Source organism: Myotis davidii, unplaced genomic scaffold (genome assembly GCF_000327345.1).
Source record: "Myotis davidii unplaced genomic scaffold, ASM32734v1 scaffold679, whole genome shotgun sequence".
NCBI classification, from domain to species: domain Eukaryota; kingdom Metazoa; phylum Chordata; class Mammalia; order Chiroptera; family Vespertilionidae; genus Myotis; species Myotis davidii.
Window position 1 is genome coordinate 756,508 of NW_006290023.1, and position 18,969 is coordinate 775,476.

Genomic DNA, 18,969 nt, shown 5'->3' on the forward strand with positions numbered 1-18,969 from the left:
GTATTACACTTCAGCACTGCACCCCCTCTGAGTCTGGGTATGATATTCTCTTTCCTCCTAGTTGTAGAATTTCCACTCAGCCAGCCTTCCTGTGGTTCTGGATGATGTCCGTTCCGTCTTTTAGGTGTATTTTTGAATTGGTTGTTCGAGGCAGCAATCTCCGGCATTAACCTATGCCGCCATCTTGGTCTAGGTCCCATTCATTGATCTCAAATGTATATTTTTACAGAATGAGTTTGGTGGAACAGGGAAGTTGATTCGCTTTTGCAACTTAATTTTTAGTTTCACTTGTAGAAGTGCACTATATATTTTCATATGATGAAGCAGATATTTTGAAAGCTAATTATGTTTGTGTTTTGTTTTTATTTTTTCAGAAGGAGAAGTCTTTACCTGGGGTCATAATGCTTATAGCCAGCTGGGCAATGGGACAACTAATCATGGTTTGGTGCCCTGTCATATCTCTACTAATTTGTCCAACAAACACGTGATTGAAGTTGCCTGTGGGTCTTACCATTCTTTGGTGCTAACATCTGATGGAGAAGTAAGAATAGTCAGCATAAATGTCATTGATTTTTTTTTTCAGTATAATTATATAGATCCCTATAGCAATCCTAGAAGGATGATCATTTGATTAAAATGACCACCTCCCTCAAATTTAGTTTTATTCTTGTTAGCAATTCATAGTCACGGTGTTTATATTATTTTTTACCTTCATGCAATAAAAATGTCTATTACTGCAAAATTCTATATTGCTATATTCAAAGGGGTTATTTACAAAAAGAAAAATTTCCAAATGCTGGAAAAGATGGCTGGTGCAAAGTAGATATTATTATAAATATTATATGATACTTGGTAATAATTACTACTGTTTGTATAGATAACACCAACAACCTAATTTTGTAAATTAATACATTTTGAAAGAGTGAATTTGACCAAAACTTCCCTGCCTGTGTTGTGACAGTTTATGGATAGCAACCACTTTGAGAGCAAAGATGAGGTGCCATACAAATATGTTAGTGTATAATTGGGATACTTTATAAATTAGTATATTGCATAATTGATCTCTTTGTTCCACTAGGTATTTGCCTGGGGTTATAATAACTCTGGGCAGGTAGGATCTGGCTCAACAGCTAATCAGCCGATCCCTCGAAGAGTCACTAGCAGCTTACAGAATAAAGTAGTTGTGAACATAGCATGTGGGCAGATGTGCTCCATGGCGGTGGTGGACAATGGGGAGGTAAGAAGGTTATTTCATGTCTCACTTAAGAAAACTGTTTGCCTTTTCAGTGTCATACCCACATGGCATGTTTCTCGCACAGAGAACTTTCTGTCTTTTGTTTGCATTGAGTCTCTCATTTTTCTCTCAGGTTTATGTCTGGGGTTACAATGGAAATGGGCAGCTCGGACTTGGCAGTAGTGGCAACCAGTCAACCCCCTGTAGACTAGCTTTGCAAGGTGTTCGTGTCCAGCGGGTATGTCTTCTATTGGTTTTTAAGTCTTTAGTGGCAAAGATACGAATGTATTAAAAACAGTTTCTATAGCAGGATGAAAAGTTTAGCTGCTTGGATATCTTCATTGAAGTAAAGGTTTAAGCTCTATTTCCTTGAATTAAGTTATAGTTATTCATTAGAAAATTTAAGTTTCTAGGGCACTCTCTTACACAGCTGTTGGAATATAAATTGTTAAAATCTTTTCCAAGGAAATTTTGAAAGTATATATCAGGAGGCTTAAAAATATTCAGACCCTTTGATCTCTAATTCTACTCCATTCTAAGGAACCAAAGAGAAAAGTTACTTACAGAATTAGTGGAGAAGATATGTTTACAAGGGGTTTTTATGATTTAGGAATAGTACTCTATGTAATGTTAAGTAAAAAAAGATAAAGAACTGCTTATACAATATGATCATTTAAAAAAGCTATCTGCATAACTTTATGTAACTCAAGAAAATGTCAAGCTTGAGATTACTTTCATACTTATACTTTTTTCACATTGAACATGTTAACTTTTATAAAAAAAGAAGAAAATTCTTCTTAAAAAGTGAAAGTGTCTGTTGCTTATTAACTTCACCCCCTTGGTCTCTGTGAGCATAATGAGTGCCACATTGAAGGTAAATACTGGCCTCATGTCACTAAAGGACTCAGGGTGAGTTTACTGTAATTTTGGCCGCATGGGAACTAAGCTGGCTCTGGAGAGATGGAGAGATTGGTTAACTTAATGCTTGCTCTCTTGGAGGCTGCCTCTTCCCTTTTTTTTTTTTTTTTTTTTTTTTTTTTTTGATTCTTAACCTATTCTGTGAAAGCATATTTCTCTCTATTTGCAGGCCTGAGTGGATTTGGTTTTTCTCTTTCAGGTTGCCTGTGGCTACGCACACACATTAGTATTAACAGATGAAGGCCAAGTATATGCTTGGGGTGCAAATTCTTATGGCCAGTTGGGCACTGGCAATAAAAGTAACCAGTCCTATCCTACTCCTGTTGTTGTGGAAAAGGACAGGTAATATGTGCATTTTCAAAATAACTTAGTGATTAAACAAAACTTAGACATAATATAGAATTGTGGGGAATTTGCTGCTAGTACTAGAATATCTTTAACATGAGCATTCATTCATTCCTTTTTAAAATTGGCTTTGGATTATTGGAGAATTTAACTTATGTCAAATATTCTATTTCCCTTAGCCATATTTCATCGATACCTCCAATAGTTACTCTATACAAAGTACAATGACTAAACCTCCAACAAATATTCTACATTCTTCTCCTCACAACTGACCTTTTCCTGCCCTCCTCATTGTTTTCTGTTTTACATTCTTAAGAGGAAGTTGATAACATTTGCAGTCTGTGTTCTGTGGTTTAGGAAAATTTGCTTCTTGATATGAATCAGGTATCAGAACAGACGACCTCAGGCAAAGGCGAGGTGCCTAGGCAGTGGCTTTGGTCCCAAACCTGGACTTGAAGGTTCCCTCTAAACTTTCTCCCCCCTCCTTCCTGTAGCAGCTGCAGCGTCAGCCATGCCTGTGCCCCACCCTGGACTTCCCTTGTGTCCCTAGGAGTTCAGGGGAATGTCACCAGGCCGTGCTTAGGGAAGGCCAGCTCCTCATCCTTCCGCATCCCAATCCCTTTGCTGTCTCTATACCAGCCCTTCTGCAAAAAGCAGTGTTTCCACCTCCTGTAACGGCAAAGGCTGCTCCCTGTTTGTGAGGCTAATAGTAAACATTTCAGAAGTGAATGTAGGAATTTTGATTTTCTGTGGTGGGTAGTTTAGCATTGATGGACACTCTTTGTGTTTCAACCAGTTACATTTTTCTTAGAACATTATCATGGAAAAGGAAGGCTATCATTTTAAGTGTTTCCCCAAAGTACTCAAAAGATATTCAAAAAATCTAAAAGTCTTTGCTGAGTAGGTCATTGTGGAAGTGATTACATATGATGAGAACAGAGTAGTTAATTAATATTTATCTAAACAGTGTTGGGCTGTTCTAACCTCCCCTTCTCCCAGAGATTACCGGATTGCTTTATAACTAAAGTAGTTAAAATGTAGAAGGCCTTTTTCTTTGTTAACTGCTCAGCTATCTGTATGTTGAGCCCCCATCCTGCCATCTGACCAGCACTGGGCCCCCTCCCTCCACACTGCCAGGTTGGTGTTTTCTTAGACTCCGGCCTCTGCTTCCTCTCATGGATACTATCTGGCAGGAGCAAACTTTCCTCTGCTCTCAGGGTCCTTCTGGCTGGTATAGTAATCAAATAGACATGAGACAGGTTGGCAAGAGAAAATAACCAAATTTAATACATATGTATGGGGACCCCACATTCTGAGACAGTCAGAGAATTTACATACATGCGAGGTTCAGAGCCAGAAGGGAACATGGGTATATGAGACATCCTGAGCTAGGATGAGGTAAGGTGCTTTGGGGGCTTCAAAGGGTCATTGCGGGATGATAAGAAGAGCAGACGTTTAGTAAATAGAAGTCTGTCCTGCCCTATAGATAGATCAAAAGAGGTTATCTCTGCTCTGGCCAGTGCATCCTCCTGTGCACCGAAAGGTTGCTGGTTCAATTCCCGGTCAGGGCACATGCTAGGGTGCGGGCTTGATCCCTAATAGGGGGTGTGCAGGAGGCAGTTGGTCGATATTCCGCTGCCACATCTATGTCTCTCTCCTCTTCTACTTTCCACTCTCTAAATCTCAATTAAAAAAGGCTCCTAATTCAAGTTATTCTAGGTAGTTCAGGGAGGGGCAGAAATTTCTCTTGAGCCCATGGCTAAAGTAGCCTTTAGCTCAAAACAATCTGCATACCATAGAAGCACATCTTGGGGTGACTTGCCCTGAACTCCCACAATATCAAAGGCCACCGGGTTCTTCCTTGGCACCATGCTGGGACATGACATCTGCGTATCCATCAGCATTTCTCAGCTCACCTAGGCTATTCTTCCTCTCCCTTTCGGCCTATCCTGCACACTGTTGCCAGAGTAATTTAAGAACTCTGTTTCATCCTATCATGGCTCTGTTTACACAGCTGTTTCCTGCTTGTCTATCACATCAGATCAACTCCAAACCCTTCAGCCTTGGTTCTAAGATTGTTCCTAGCAAATGTCATTGCTCTCTGCCCCCCAAAGTTGCTTGTTATGCCGGTAGGACCTCTTAATGTTGAACCTTCTTCACCCTGTGCCTACACATTTGTCCATGTATTTCTTACCCCCTTTTACTTTAAAGACGCCCTGAGAAGACCCCAGGTGTCTCAGAGCACTTGTAGGCAGTGCTGTGATGTATCTGGGGACTGTTTGCAGCTTCACAGATGCGCTCCTCTCTTCAGCTAGGCCTGGAGCTCTTCGGGCCGACCCTGTTGTGCTTGAAGCAGCTGTTACTCCTGAGAAGAACCACTTTGAATGCGCACTGGGATGGTGGCTTACGTCCTTTATCTTCACCGCTAGGCCTCCACTTCTCTTTTTTAAGATGATAAAATGGATTATAAGAGTTTAAGTACTTGGCCTCTGACTTCCAGCCCATGTTTTGCCTACTAATTTGAACTGACCATTAGAAATACACATTCTCTACACACATGAGGCTTTGGCACTTAAAATGCTGAGTAGAAGTAGTAATACTGAGAAACCTCTACTGTTAGGCTATGTTTGTATTCCAGTCATCGCGCTTGGGGCTTAATGTTTTTCTTTAAAAAAATTATCTTTATTGTTGAAAGTATTACAGCTATCCCCCTTTTTTCCCTCATCGATCCCCTCCACCCCACTCCAGCCCCTGGGCCTAATGTTTTCTCACTTAATTCGCAATACTGGCCTTGCAATGTGATGAAACAGACTCGTAGATCTCAGGGACATTCCCAGTCACACAGCCTCATGGTAAAGCTAGCATTCAAATCTACCTCCACATCCAGGCTCCCCACTCTGGGACATACAGCCTCATTTCCTCCAGTACTTGGGTTGTCTTCAAGAGCTGAGAGCTACCTTCTAATAAATTAAGGGAATTATTTGGGCTGCACATGAAAAGAATATTTCTCAGCCTTCTGAGGAAGCCGCCACAGCAATCTCCAGATTGTGCGAGGACCATCCTCCCGGACTGGGGAACCTCTAGTTAAAGCACACAGTGGAGGAATATAGGGTGTGTGGGCAAAACTCATTTGAAAGAAGGTTGGACATGGGTGAAAGCCAAATTATGGAAGGCCTTGATGTCACTTGTCTGGGTTTTATCTTGTGGGAAATCACTGAAGGTTTGAAAGCACTGGTGAGAATGGTGTTTCAAGAAGATTATTAACCTGCCAGTGTTGTGCAATTTGGGTTAGAGGAGAGAGAAGTTCTAAGGCAGAGAGACCTAGGAGACTGTTCCATTGGTCCAGATGTGGGGTGTGTCTGACTGAGGGTGGTGGCCGATGGGGGAAATTACGAAGGACTATGTTATCTGTCAAGTGGATATTCTGAAGGAAGTGGTAGGTGAGGAGGGAGAAGAAGCCAAAGATGACTCTGAGGTTCTGAGCTGAGTCACTGAGGATGCTGATCCCATTGCCTGCCGCAGCAAACCCGAGATGACCGCCTCACTTGGGGTAAAATAGTTTACTGTCTTCTTTGAATCTGTATGGTGGCTTGTTCTTAGAGCAAAGTAATTGCTTCCAAAGAAACAAAAACAGTGTTTTCTATTAGGAAGTGTTCTGAGAACTGCCTCCCTGGCAGTCATGAGCCTATTGCACCAGGGTCTCACACAGGTGGGTCCCAGAAAACTGCACGCTTGGGCTCTAGATGACACAGTCCAGTGAGGTATCACTACTGAATGTACTGTTCGCGGTGTGAGTTGCGGTGACTTACAGCATGCTCTATTTAACTCTAAAATTGGTGATATTTTGATGAAAATACTTTTTGAACCTGCGACAAGATGGTTCTAGCCTTTATTGTCTACTTCAGTGAGTAACATTTTAATAAAAAGTTATATTGCCTTTTTTTCCCTTTCTTATTTTGTCTTTACTTTCTTGGATTGTACTGGATTTCAAAATGGGATGGTACATGTTTTTATAAGCCTGCTGGCTAGAAGTGGTAATAAGGCCTTCATGAGTTATAAGTGCATTGAAGTATAGCTTCGATGTAAATACCTGTACTGCCTGAAAATCTAGATGAGGTGTGTAACTTTTTTTGTTTTGTGTTTTGAAATCAAACCTAAGGGGATGAGATAAAGTCATTTCTTCTTCTGTTTACTGTGTTTACTTGGTGTTTTTGAATTTAGAATTATAGAAATTGCAGCCTGCCACTCTGCCCACACATCTGCCGCCAAGACCCAGGGAGGGCACGTGTACATGTGGGGCCAGTGCCGGGGCCAGTCCGTGGTCCTGCCTCACCTCACCCACCTCTCCTGCACCGACGACGTGTTTGCCTGCTTTGCCACTCCCACTGTCTCCTGGCGCCTCCTTTCTGTGGGTGAGCTGATCACTGTCCATCTGGGTGATCCTTGAAAACTAGGAAGAGAACTCTGGTGCTTTTATTTTGATAGGAAAGACTTAGTGAAGTGCAGTATCATATCATTTATTTCCCTCTAATGGACTCCTGTGAAAAGAAACTAGTTTGATTGATTTATTTATCTTAAAAGTATCAGAAACAAACACTACATAAGTACGTTTGACTACTTTTTAACTTGACTGAGAAATTGTTTTTTAGCTAGTGTGTTTATTTAAATATTCAAAAATTTCATTTAGTGAGATAGTTTTGGACTTTGTAGTTGTTGTTTTGCCAGATTTATAAAGAGATGTGTGTGAGGTTTTAACCCTTAATGATTACAGAGGTGCGAGTTCATATTTCGGGGAGAAGCATGGCTCAGTTGCGCAGTTACTTTAGAGAGCTGATGTTTTCCCGAGTGTCTGCGCCGCGGAGCAATGCTGTCCTACAGCTGCGTTTTCATTATGTCTGTAGCTGATGCTAGAAACACCGCTGTTGTGATTCTCTTAGAACCTGACGACCACCTCACAGTGGCTGAGTCTCTGAAGAGGGAGTTTGACAACCCCAACACCGCAGACCTGAGATTTCTGGTGGATGGAAAGTACATTTATGCACATAAAGTCCTTCTCAAAATTAGGTATGGAATCACTTATTTTGAGAATTAAATAAGTAAATACATTTGTTATTTGCCAAGGAACTACTCAAGTAATTATGGGAAAATGTGAGGCCGGTTTTGCCCTTAAGGGCTTTCAGTGCAGCCGGGGAAACACATATACACAAAACAAGAACTACCAGAGACGACTGCGCAGCGCCTGTGGCTCAAGGCCGGAGCTTTCTCCAGGAGCTCTCAGCTCACACACCCCCACACACACACACACGGTGGCTCCGGGCAGGAGCTTTCTCCAGGAGCTCTCAGCTCACACACCCCCACACACACACACACGGTGGCTCCGGGCAGGAGCTTTCTCCAGGAGCTCTCAGCTCACACACCCCCACACACACACACACGGTGGCTCCGGGCAGGAGCTTTCTCCAGGAGCTCTCAGCTCACACACCCCCACACACACACACACGGTGGCTCAGGGCAGGAGCTTTCTCCAGGAGCTCTCTGGCTTCCTTGCACGACTAGAAACGGCCCTTGGCTTAGGGAGCAGCCGGTTGCCCGCTGTGAGTGTTGTGAGCTGTTAGCACTGCCGGCTTCAACACACGTAAACCTCCGCGCTAGGCGGTGGGCCCGGCAGGGAACATCACTCTCCCCACTCAGCTGTGGGGTACGGAACTTTTAGAGGCTTGAAAAAAGAGAAGATAAGGCTTTTTCAGAGCAGCAGACCCAGGGTAGAGCTAACACAGATTTTTAAAAAATCAAATATACTGATAGAAATTTTGACCAATGAGTTGCATCCATTTAAAGTCCATTTAATGTGCACATTTGAGGAGCTTTGACATCTGAATACACCTGTGAAAGCATCACCCCAAGTCAAGATCGAGAACGTTCCTGTCACTCCTCAAACATCCCTTGTGCCCTGGGGTCTGGGACAGGTAATCTTCCTCCTCACAGAGATTAGTTAGCATTTTCTAGGAGTTTATATAAATGGAATTACACAATACGTTTTCTTCTGTGCCTGGCTTCTTTCTTTTCACATAATGATTTTGAAAACCATCCTATTGTCTAATAGATACTTAAATCCCAATGCAACAATAACAAGCTCAATATAGCATGTTAGTCTCAAGTTCACCTCTCAGTAAGGTCAGGCTGTACAACATTTGTTCACTTTTATTATAGTCCATAAACCTTCGTAAAGGGTGTGTGTGTGTTAGTTTTCCAGGGCTACTATAACAAAGTACTACAAACTGGGCTTCAACAACAAATTCATTCTCTCACAGCCCTGGAGGCTAGGAGTCATGATCAAGGGGTTCACAGGGTGGGTTCCTTCTGAGGGCTGTGAAGGAGAATCTGGTCCACCAGTCTCCTGGCTTTTGGTGATTTCTGGCAATCTTTGGCGTTCCTTGGCTTGTGGCAACATAAATGCAGTCTTCACATGGCGTCCTCCCTGTGTGTGCACACACCTGTGTCCAAATGCCCTCTTTTTCATAAGGACACCAGTCATATTGGATTAGCGTCCACTCTAATGACCTCATTTTAACTTGGTAACTAACCTCTCTTCGGACCCTTTCTTCAGATATTGTTACACTCTGATGTTAGGACTTCAACATATGAATTTTATGAGAGATAATTCAAACCGTAACAGGAAGTGAAGAAACAAAATTACTCAGCAGTTACAAAAATAAACCCACCCGACTTCCATAAATGCTGCTCCTGGACACGGTGTGGTACTTTCAGGGAGGCAGCACTGTCTCTATCCAGTGTGGCCGCAGGGGCAGCTCTCCCACAGCAGGTTTGCATTTGCAGCCTTGTTAAATTAATGAAAACTGGACACAGAGGAAGTGAGGGGCCAAGGCAGGGACATAAAAGTGTGCAACTTGGCGAGTGTCATGTGTAATGTTGTGTTTCCTTTCTTCTTGTTAGGTTCTTCCCCTTTAAGCCCCACAGGGGTGAGCTCCTGGTGTTAACTACTCTTGCCCAGAAGCTAGGACCTGACATGCTTTTCTTCCTTCAGGTGCGAGCATTTTCGTTCTTCATTGGATGACAGTGAGGATGATATTGTAGAAATGAGTGAATTTTCATATCCTGTTTACCGAGCCTTCCTGGAATACCTGTACACAGACAGCATCAGCCTTCCCCCTGAGGAGGCAGTAGGTAATTAATTACCACTAGACTTTACCAAGAGATTGGCAAAGTGCTGGGTAACTTGGCAAGGTGATTTCTGTGGAGCCTAAATGGATGTCGCTGTGAGTGCAATCGCAGAAGGCATTCTCTTTTTGTGTGTTGAACCCAAACTCTTTTCCCTTGTTACTAATCATTCAGAAGTTGACTGAATAGATAAAAGAAGAGATAGATGAATTATCATCACTGTGCAGCAGGTACCACTCTTAATTACCATATGTTAGTATTGTACATAACTTTTTGCTGTCATATCTATTGCCCTCAAGATGTTTTCATTATAAAACAGATAAAATCCACATCATAAGCCCTGCTGGTCTCTGTATCTGTGAATTTCCATCTCAGATGGCTTTGGGACAGACGTGTTCACCTGACATTAAAAAAGCAACACAGGGTACCTCATGGATGCAGAGTTCAATACATACTAAGTTTCAGTTTACAGTTGTCAGGAACTAAAGAAAGAGTTCAATCCCCAAATTTTTAAACATTCATTTGACATGTTTATACATGTCAATATAACATTTTTTAAAACCAGATTAGCATGTAATTTTACTCAGGTAAACAAAAGTCTGATTTCTAAAGTTTTACAGCTTCCTTTCTTGCACAATGTTTTAGTGCCCATGCCCACTGTGTGCTGCAGCTCCTTTGGGCATCTGTGCAGAGACAGACTGAGGCCCTGCCCCTGAGGGGCTTGTACTCAGATGAGGGAGGCCAGCCCTAAGCAGTAAATGCAAGCAGTCAGTCAGGAGGGTCAGAGAAGCCTCCGTTGGGAAGTGCATTGAGCAGAGCCCTGGGGAGTCACAAGTGGGCCATGCAGATACCCAAGGAAGAGCACCCTAAGCATGGGTAACAGTAAGTGCAAAAGTCTAAGACAGGAACAAAGTTAGCATGTGGAAGAGGAGGGGGAAGGCCAGGGTGATTGGAATGGACTGAGCAACACTTATACTGAGAGGAATTAGGAGTTGAGAGCTGGGCAAGATGATACCTAACCATGAATGCCATGGCGAGGAGCTTTTTTTTTTTCTTGGTGTGAGGTTTTGAGCATAGGGTTGTGTTATTTAGGATTTGCTTTAATTCTGACAGTAAAATTGGGGGGGGGGAGTGGCTTAAACAAGATAGTATCTTTCTCACACAGGGATACAGGGCAGGGCATTGCTATATGTGGCCCCTGAGCTCATGGTCCAAGATCGCATTTGCATTACAGGATGGAGGGACAGTGACAAAGGGGTGAAGGGCAAATGCCCAGAATCTTAAGGAGGAAGAGTCCTGGAAGTCCTCCTTACTTCAAACCATGAATCAGAGCTGGCCAAGGCCATAACCCAGCCAGATGCATAGGAGGTGGGGAAAAGTGTGGTCATATCCAGGTGGCCATGACTGTGTGTGTAGTGGAGAAGCAACAAGTAGCTTATACCATAGGAATGATGTGATCTGTTTTTAAAAGATCAGTAATTCTAATGGCTCAGGTGTGAGATGATGGCACCCTGGGTTAGTAGTGTAGCAGTGGTGGCGTTGAAGAGACCAGATCTGGATATTTTAAAGATGGAGCTGATGGTATTTGTCAGTGGCTGGGATGTGGGTGTAAGGAGAAGAGAAGGATGACTGTGCTGAAGTGCTCGGCCTGAATGGCTGGGGTCATGAAGTATCATTCACTGAGATGAAGACGATGGAAAGATGCTGCTCTTGAGTTTGAAAAGTCAAAGGAGTTGATTAAACATTCAAGTGGAAGTTATGTTTATCAGCTCACCCCTAGTATTTGCAAGGCCCTGGGCAAGAGTCCAAATAAAGGGCTACGTATCATACATCTAAAAACTTAGTTAAATGTGATGCTAACTTCAGATAAAATATGTTCAATCCTCAGACCTTGAAAAGTATACCTTCATTGAGAACTGAAAGGCCAGGTTAAGTTTTAGTCGGAATTTAGATTGTGCGACTCCTTGGAGTTCTGTGCTGAACACAGTGAGTGGCATGGGAGGGACGGGCCTCTGGCCTCCAGCTTGCATCCAGGTGCCTTCCTTTCCCTCCACCAGCTACATCCTGCATCAAAGGGGTGTGTGGACACCACAGCCTGCCTGTCCAAGCTCCAGCCACCCCCACCTCAGGCCACCCCTTGAGACCGGGGGGCTGTGCATTGGTGGTATGGTTTGGAGGGGAGGGAATACCCAAACATGTGGTCTCAGGGCCAGTTAGTCGGGGAATCCCAGGGTCCCAGACACCAAAAGTGTGCCCTAAGTAAGAATGGGTACACGGCTCCTTAAACCACACTTTGGTGATGAGGGGTGTGCCTGGCAGTACGGAGTGAGGCCTCCAGAGGAGGGACGTAGGGCAGGGTCCTGTCTTAGGGCAGTTCTTGCGAGTCCGGGTCAATGTGAGTCTGAAGCTGGGGAGTACACAGGGCTGTTGGTATGAGTTTGGGAGTTGTTGAAAACTGACCAGAAACCACTGAGCCATTCACAACTCTTATGGTTTCAGCATCCTCCAATGGACCACAGGCTTTTCTTTCATAACTCTGATCATGTGCGTCATTTTACAATGAAAGCAAGTTTCTGACCAAATTCTTCCACACTTAACAAAACTCAGTAGCAGACACAAACAAGTACAGTAAATGTGAGATTGATGAAATCCCTGCTATCTGTCCATTAGGCCCTCTATAAAGTAGCTTGCTTGGAAGATTAGCTTGAAGTAGGTGTAACAATACTCTGGTAGCAGGGTTTAGCTAACCTTTTGACCAGCCTAGGACTGGATGTAGACCTAGCGAATGTACCACTCCACAGGTATAGCAGTACTTAAGCTCATGACGCTTGAATGCCATTCATGCAAAGGCAAAAGGGCGCTCACGATATTTAGAGCCAAGCCACACATCCTGAACACTACTCATGTCACCAATAACAAAGTATTTCTAGCTCTCTCGGGAGATTTAGGAATATCTGAAACTCCTGACAAGGGTCTTTCAAATGCTAACTGGCCATTCCTGACTGGAGTGCTTCATAGTGTCCTATGGGGTAGCTAACAAGTAATGGCATTTTAAACCACCGGGCTGGGATCACTTAGGGGCTGTGGTTGCCAACTGATGGTCCGCAAGGTTGGCGACCACTGACTTAGGGGAATAAGTGAAATAAGAATATGAGGATTGAACCCTGGGGCACTCAAACATTTGGAAGTCAGGAAAAATGGTCTAGCCAAGAGACTTAAGAGTAACTAATTAAAAAGAAGAAAAACACAAGCAAGTAACAAAGCATTTCAAGAAAGGGATGATCATCAGCCACAGGAAATTTTGTGTCATTCTTGAGTAAGATGAAACTGGAGAATAGCCTTGGACTTGGCATTGTGGCAGCCTTTAGTGACAGGTGTGATGTCAGGAGTGGAAGGGTTGGAATTTTGCCTGGAATGGCTTGAGATGAGAATGGGAGCTCAGAAAATGGAGGCAGCAAGCAGAGGACTCCCCCCCGGAGGTTTGCTGTAGAGAGGAGCAGAGAAATGGGGTAGGGTGATGAGAGGCAGACATGTCCCCATGACAGGCTTTTCTTTTTTCTTTTCCTTTTTAAAGAGATGAGCGCTATTATAGCAGGTATGTATGCTGATGAAAATGACCCAGAGCAGACATTGGTAATGCAGGCAGACAGATAATTAGAGGGGCATTTCTAGGAAACATATTAAAGCCTTGTTCACTGCTCTTATGTTCCATGTCTGCTTGTTTGTCTATTGTATTTGCTCAGTTCAGCCATGTTTTAGGGACAGCCACCTGCTCAGAGTGTATGAGCACACATCTATCTATACAGCCTTAGCTAAGGATTACATTCAAAATAATGTCCAAAAAATCTTAAGCGTTGAGTGAGTTTAAATTAGGGTGCTTGAAGTCACTCCCCCCACATAAATGTCTCTTTCCACCAGGATTGCTAGATTTGGCTACATTTTATAGAGAAAATCGTTTGAAAAAGCTCTGCCAGCAAACTATCAAGCAAGGCATCTGTGAGGAGAACGCCATTGCTCTGCTCTCTGCTGCTGTGAAGTACGACGCTCAGGTAAGAAAAGCATTTTTTCACTTTGCTTTCCTTCTGGAAAAAAACAGGTAGGTGTCTACTTCCTATCTTTACATTAAGTAGGTTAAATACTTAATGTAAACAATAAAATATCAGAAGAAATATTAGTGACTATATAACGTTAGGGTGGACCTCAAAAGCAGGAAGGATGGATGGATTTGATTTAAAAAAAAAAATAAAAGATGCTTATACACCAAAAAATACAAGGAAAAAGTAAATAATACGCTGGGAAATTTTTTGCAACATATGATAAAGCAAGCTTACCATAATGTATAGTTCTTAAAATTAAAAAGATAGTATGAGTGATTTGACTGAACAAATGAACCATATAGATTTATGAACAAATGAAAAATATAAATAAAAACATTTGTCACACCAGGGAATATATTTTTAGAAATACTACAGCTCAGAACAATGGCTGTCCTCCTAAACTGCTGATGAAAGTGCAAACTGGTACAATCATTCTGGGGCACAGTTTGGTATTATATGTATTAAAAACTCTAAAGATCTAATTCTTTAAGAAATTCACATAAATTGTCTTAAGGAAGTAATCATGGATTTGGATAAAGATTAACTTAAAAGATGTTTATTGCAGCATTGTTTATAATTTTGAAAAATTAGAAAAAGTCAGTGTGAACCCTAGAGGATTGTTTAAACTATATAGAATATTAATAATTGAAAAACTATGGTCCCATTTTCATTTTATTAAAAGTATAAATAGCTGAATTTAAAAAGACTAAGACTGATTTTTTTTCCATTATCTATGAAGAAAAAAGACTGAAAAATATAGTCAGTGGTTATCTTTAGATGGTGGAATTATGGATGATTTTCATTTCCTTATCTTTGTTTTTTTTTTGAACTTTGTGCAGTGACCATGTATTGTTTTGATGATAATGAAAGGAAAGAAAACCTGTCTTAGAGCTAAATCTTTAGGAAACAGGCTATACTTCTTGGAGTCGATTTCCTTTTGTTATAAGGATATCCTCTCCTTTGGTTAAAAAAAACAGGGACATTTTAGTGGTGGGTGGAAGAAAAGGTTTTAACCTTTTGTGTGCTTATATAAATAATAATATGCTTAGTAAAGAAAATTTGAAAAATAAAAAAATAAGGAAGGAAATGATTCATTAACCAAAGAACATAACATTTTCACACAGCTCCTTCTAATCTTTTCCTAGATTACATTATGTATATATTTCTAAATACTAGTTGTTTGTTTTTTTTACTTAATGTTTTAAAAAGTGTCACCCAGCTAGAAACATTGACATTTAAAAGCATAGTGGACGTTTGTCTTGCATCCAGGTAATGCTTTCTTGGGCACTGACAACATGCAAAATGCTTTCTGGCAAAAAATAAAAAAATCAGTGTGCTTTTTGTAAAGTCATGGTGATAATAATGGACTCTGGTGAGCTACCTCGGATGGCAATTTGGTAGATGTAGTATAGTGTTTTCATCTGAACTAGGCTTAATTTCCAGGACTTTTTCATATTCCTTACTTATGTGACTTATTTGTATGGTTAACTTTCCAGCTCTCTGTTTTTTAATAAGTAAGCTCCTTGAAGAATGGCAAGGACTTTGCTTTACTCACAACCAAAGCCTTAGTGCGTAGGATAGTGCCTGACACAAATCAAGAAATGTTTGTTTCTGCCCTAACCGGTTTGGCTCAGTGGATAGAGCATCGGCCTGTGGACTCAAGGGTCCCAGGTTTGATTCCGGTCAAGGGCATGTACCTTGGTTGCGGGCACATCCCCAGTGAGGACTGTGCAGGAGGCAGCTGATCGATGTTTCTCATTGGTGTTTCTAACTCTCTATCCCTCTTCCTTCCTCTCTGTAAAAGATCAATAAAATATATTTTAAAAAAAGAAATGTTTGTTTAGTGAATTTCAATTTAGCCTGTAGAGGCACTGTATTTTACTGTAGCCCATCTAACTAATTGTTGTACCTACATTACATAAGAGGCAATCAGTAAAGTAGACCATGTATACATAAAATACAGGTTTTCATAAAGAACAGTGTATTTGCTGTCTTGCTTCACTTTAGTGTGCTATAGACAAAAATGTCACTTCTAAAAATTGAAGCAAGAGTCCATAATTTCAAATGGATGTTGGTATATTCACTATATATTAATGAAGCACATTTTTATGTATAGTCACATGTTCTGATATTGAGTGTGTGTATTTTTGGCTCTTCTATCACTTAGGGCTTACCAAGGACTTAGAGATGTCATATTGCCACTGTGACCTTAGCAGCTTATGTAGCTGTTTAGGGGTGAAATGGATAGACTTTCTTCATGTAGTTTGTTTCTTTACTTAAAAGATACTGTGAATTTGATTGGCATGGCTATTACTACTGTGAATTTTTGCCTGTGTTTTCATCTCCAACATCTGCTATAATTTATATATGTAACGTGTATATGTGATTGCTTGGACATTATTTTGGGCTTTTTAAATAAATCAGTTTCAGCTAATACAGCAGAAACTTTTGGGTTGACTTCTACCTGGCAGCACCTTGTCCTGGGTCAAGAGAGCAGCATAGCCCAGGGTCAAAGGCAACTGGAGTCTCTGCCAGCAGGCCTCTAGCTCTAATTTGTCTGGGGCCAAAAACGCATCCAGCCACCTTCATTCTGTCTTGAGTTTACAAATCTGATCAAGAGAAGTACTACAGGACTATTCTTTGGCCCAGAGTGAATTATAGTAAGGCAGAAACACCAATCTGAGGAGTTTCTTTTAGGAGAAAGTCATGATTTCATTTTCCCAGTTAAGATTACTGAAGGTAATCAGGGTCTGATGGAACAACCATCCTATCTTTCAGAATTTGTTAAAAGTATGACACTCCTATTTTATACTCCCTTTGTATTATATTCAAAATAATATAGAAAATAAACAAAAGGGTGGGGAACCTTTTTTTTCTTTGCCAAGAGCCATTTACATATTTATAACATCATTGGCGGGCCATACAAAATTATCAACTTAAAAATTAACCTGCTGCCGAAAGCGGTTTGGCTCAGTGGATAGAGCGTCGGCCTGTGGACTGAAAGGTCCCAGGTTTGATTCCGGTCAGGGGCATGTACCTGGGCTGCGGGCACTTCCCCAGTGGGGGATGTGCAGGAGGCAGCTGATCGATGTTTCTCTCTCATCGATGTTTCTAACTCTCTCTCTCCCTTCCTCTCTGTAAAAAATCAATAAAATATATTAAAAAAAATTAACCTGCTATATTTGGTTAAACATTTAATGAACTCACTCCTAATGCCTTGACAGGGTCAGACCAAATGATTTTGTGGGCCTTATATGGCCTGTGGGCCAGATGCTCCCCATCTCTGACCTAGGGGTGTCATACTTTTAAGAAATACTGAAAGTGGAACCAACAGTACAAATACTAGTAATACTAGTACTCTCACTGTGAAAGGTACAGAATTCAGACATGTAGGTGCCTATTTCTGGTATTGGCTGGTGTGGAGGAACCTGAACGTTTTACTCTGTCATTTACATTTTTACAACCATAGATTCATATTAGCACTATAGTTTTATAACTATTCTTTAGGTATTGCCATACCAATATGTTTCCCTATTGGCTATCAAATCCTTTTTCCTTGATTGTGTGTTTTCATTCTACATTGTATTACAATGGAAAATACGAATTTGTTAAAATATTTTTTTGTTGTTCCTAGGATTTGGAAGAATTCTGCTTCAGGTTTTGTGTAAACCATTTGACTGTAGTAACACAAACTTCAGGCTTTGCAGAAATGGACCATGATCTCCTGAAGAACTTTATCAGCAAAGCAAGCAGAGTTGGAGCCTTTAAAAATTGATCCTCACCTGCAGGAAAACATTTTTAGCATTCCTGTCTTCCCTTTAAAAGCCAGAGAATAACTTCTCTCTAATAGTATGAATAATGAGCTACATTTGGCTGAATACTTACGTTCTGTCAAAAGAGGGATGGTGGTCAGTCTTCCCCATCTGCTGAAATCCAGAGTTGATATAAAAGGCATTAAACACTCTGATCAGATGTGACTAAGCTCCAGGGAAAACAATTAAAATTCTTATTATATTTACCATTTCCTCTTTTGAGTCACTTAAGTTGGACACTTTTGGCATATTGGTCTAAGTATATGCTAGTCTGGTTGAATGTTCTGTTATTCAACAGGCTGATATTGCATAGATAATGACAAGGAATGCTGTCACCACCACATTTTCAGCATCCAGCACAGTGCCTTGCATATAGCAGGCACTCAGTTAATTTATTATAAATCTTAAGTATGCCCTGAGAATAACTTTTTTTTTGTGAGATAAATTTAAAACAGCATGCATCTGTTAAGGTTCATATTCTTCTGGTGCATCGTTCTGAGAAATAGTGGCTAATTTAGAGCATTAAGTAGAATTCACAAAAGGCCTTGGCAAATAAATTGTCAAAGGCCTAAGGGCTAACTTTAATTTTCTGTTTACTCTGAGTCATTGATTTCGCTTATGGGATTATTGAATATGAAGTACTATCTTTGAATGAATATTATTTCTGGGCTCACCTGCCTTACATAATTGAAAAATGTCCTTTGCCTTTGTGTTGAGAGATTTGCCTCTGTATATAAAAATGTTTGTGTTTTTCTTGTAATTGACTTTTATGTCCCTTTAAATCAGGTCTCTTAACCTGGTACAGTATAATTATAAAATACCAGCTGAAAAGGCACTAAAACTTACATTTCATATACAGCATTAAGAAGAATGAGATAAATTTATACTTTTTAGATCAAAAACAAGTTACCCAACTGCAAAATAAAAACTGGAATGAGATATAGGATAGTATCAGAACTTCCTAATATGTTTCACAATATGATATTATGTAAAGAAAACTCTTGGAACTAGAAACCTTGTTCTGATACTGAACTATTTGATAATAAAGTGTTTATTTGAATATAATAGAACAGATGTATATTTTTAATTTATTAATTTTTTTTTTCAAATACAGTTTCTACTCAATACTATTTTGTATTAGTTTCAGGTGTACAGCATACTGGTTAGATAATCATGTACTTTACAAAGTGTTCCCCCCGATATTTCTAGTATCTACCTGGCACCATACATACATCATTATTACAGTATTATTGACGATATTCCCTATGCTGTACTTTATATCCACGTTTTTTAATTCCTAAGAAACGGCAATATTGCATCAACTTTATGCCTTATGTATATAAATCCATGTGATATGAGCTTGTATTTTAAAGCAGTTACTCAA

At 40.8% G+C, this 18,969-nt stretch overlaps 1 protein-coding gene across 2 annotated transcripts in view; it reads left to right on the forward strand.

The window, feature by feature from the left end:
• The window catches only part of LOC102765503 (RCC1 and BTB domain-containing protein 2), a 31,540-nt gene extending 12,885 nt beyond the window's left edge, over positions 1-18,655 (forward strand). For both annotated transcript variants that reach the window (XM_006762732.2, XM_006762733.2), the window contains exons 4-12: positions 375-541; positions 1,079-1,237; positions 1,368-1,472; positions 2,352-2,494; positions 6,719-6,909; positions 7,435-7,561; positions 9,543-9,682; positions 13,595-13,725; positions 17,408-18,655. In XM_006762732.2, coding sequence (XP_006762795.1) covers positions 375-541; positions 1,079-1,237; positions 1,368-1,472; positions 2,352-2,494; positions 6,719-6,909; positions 7,435-7,561; positions 9,543-9,682; positions 13,595-13,725; positions 17,408-17,548 — 1,304 coding nt within the window. In that variant the 3' untranslated portion in view covers positions 17,549-18,655. The remainder of the gene's footprint in view (positions 1-374; positions 542-1,078; positions 1,238-1,367; positions 1,473-2,351; positions 2,495-6,718; positions 6,910-7,434; positions 7,562-9,542; positions 9,683-13,594; positions 13,726-17,407) is intronic.
• Positions 18,656-18,969: the final 314 nt, after the last annotated feature.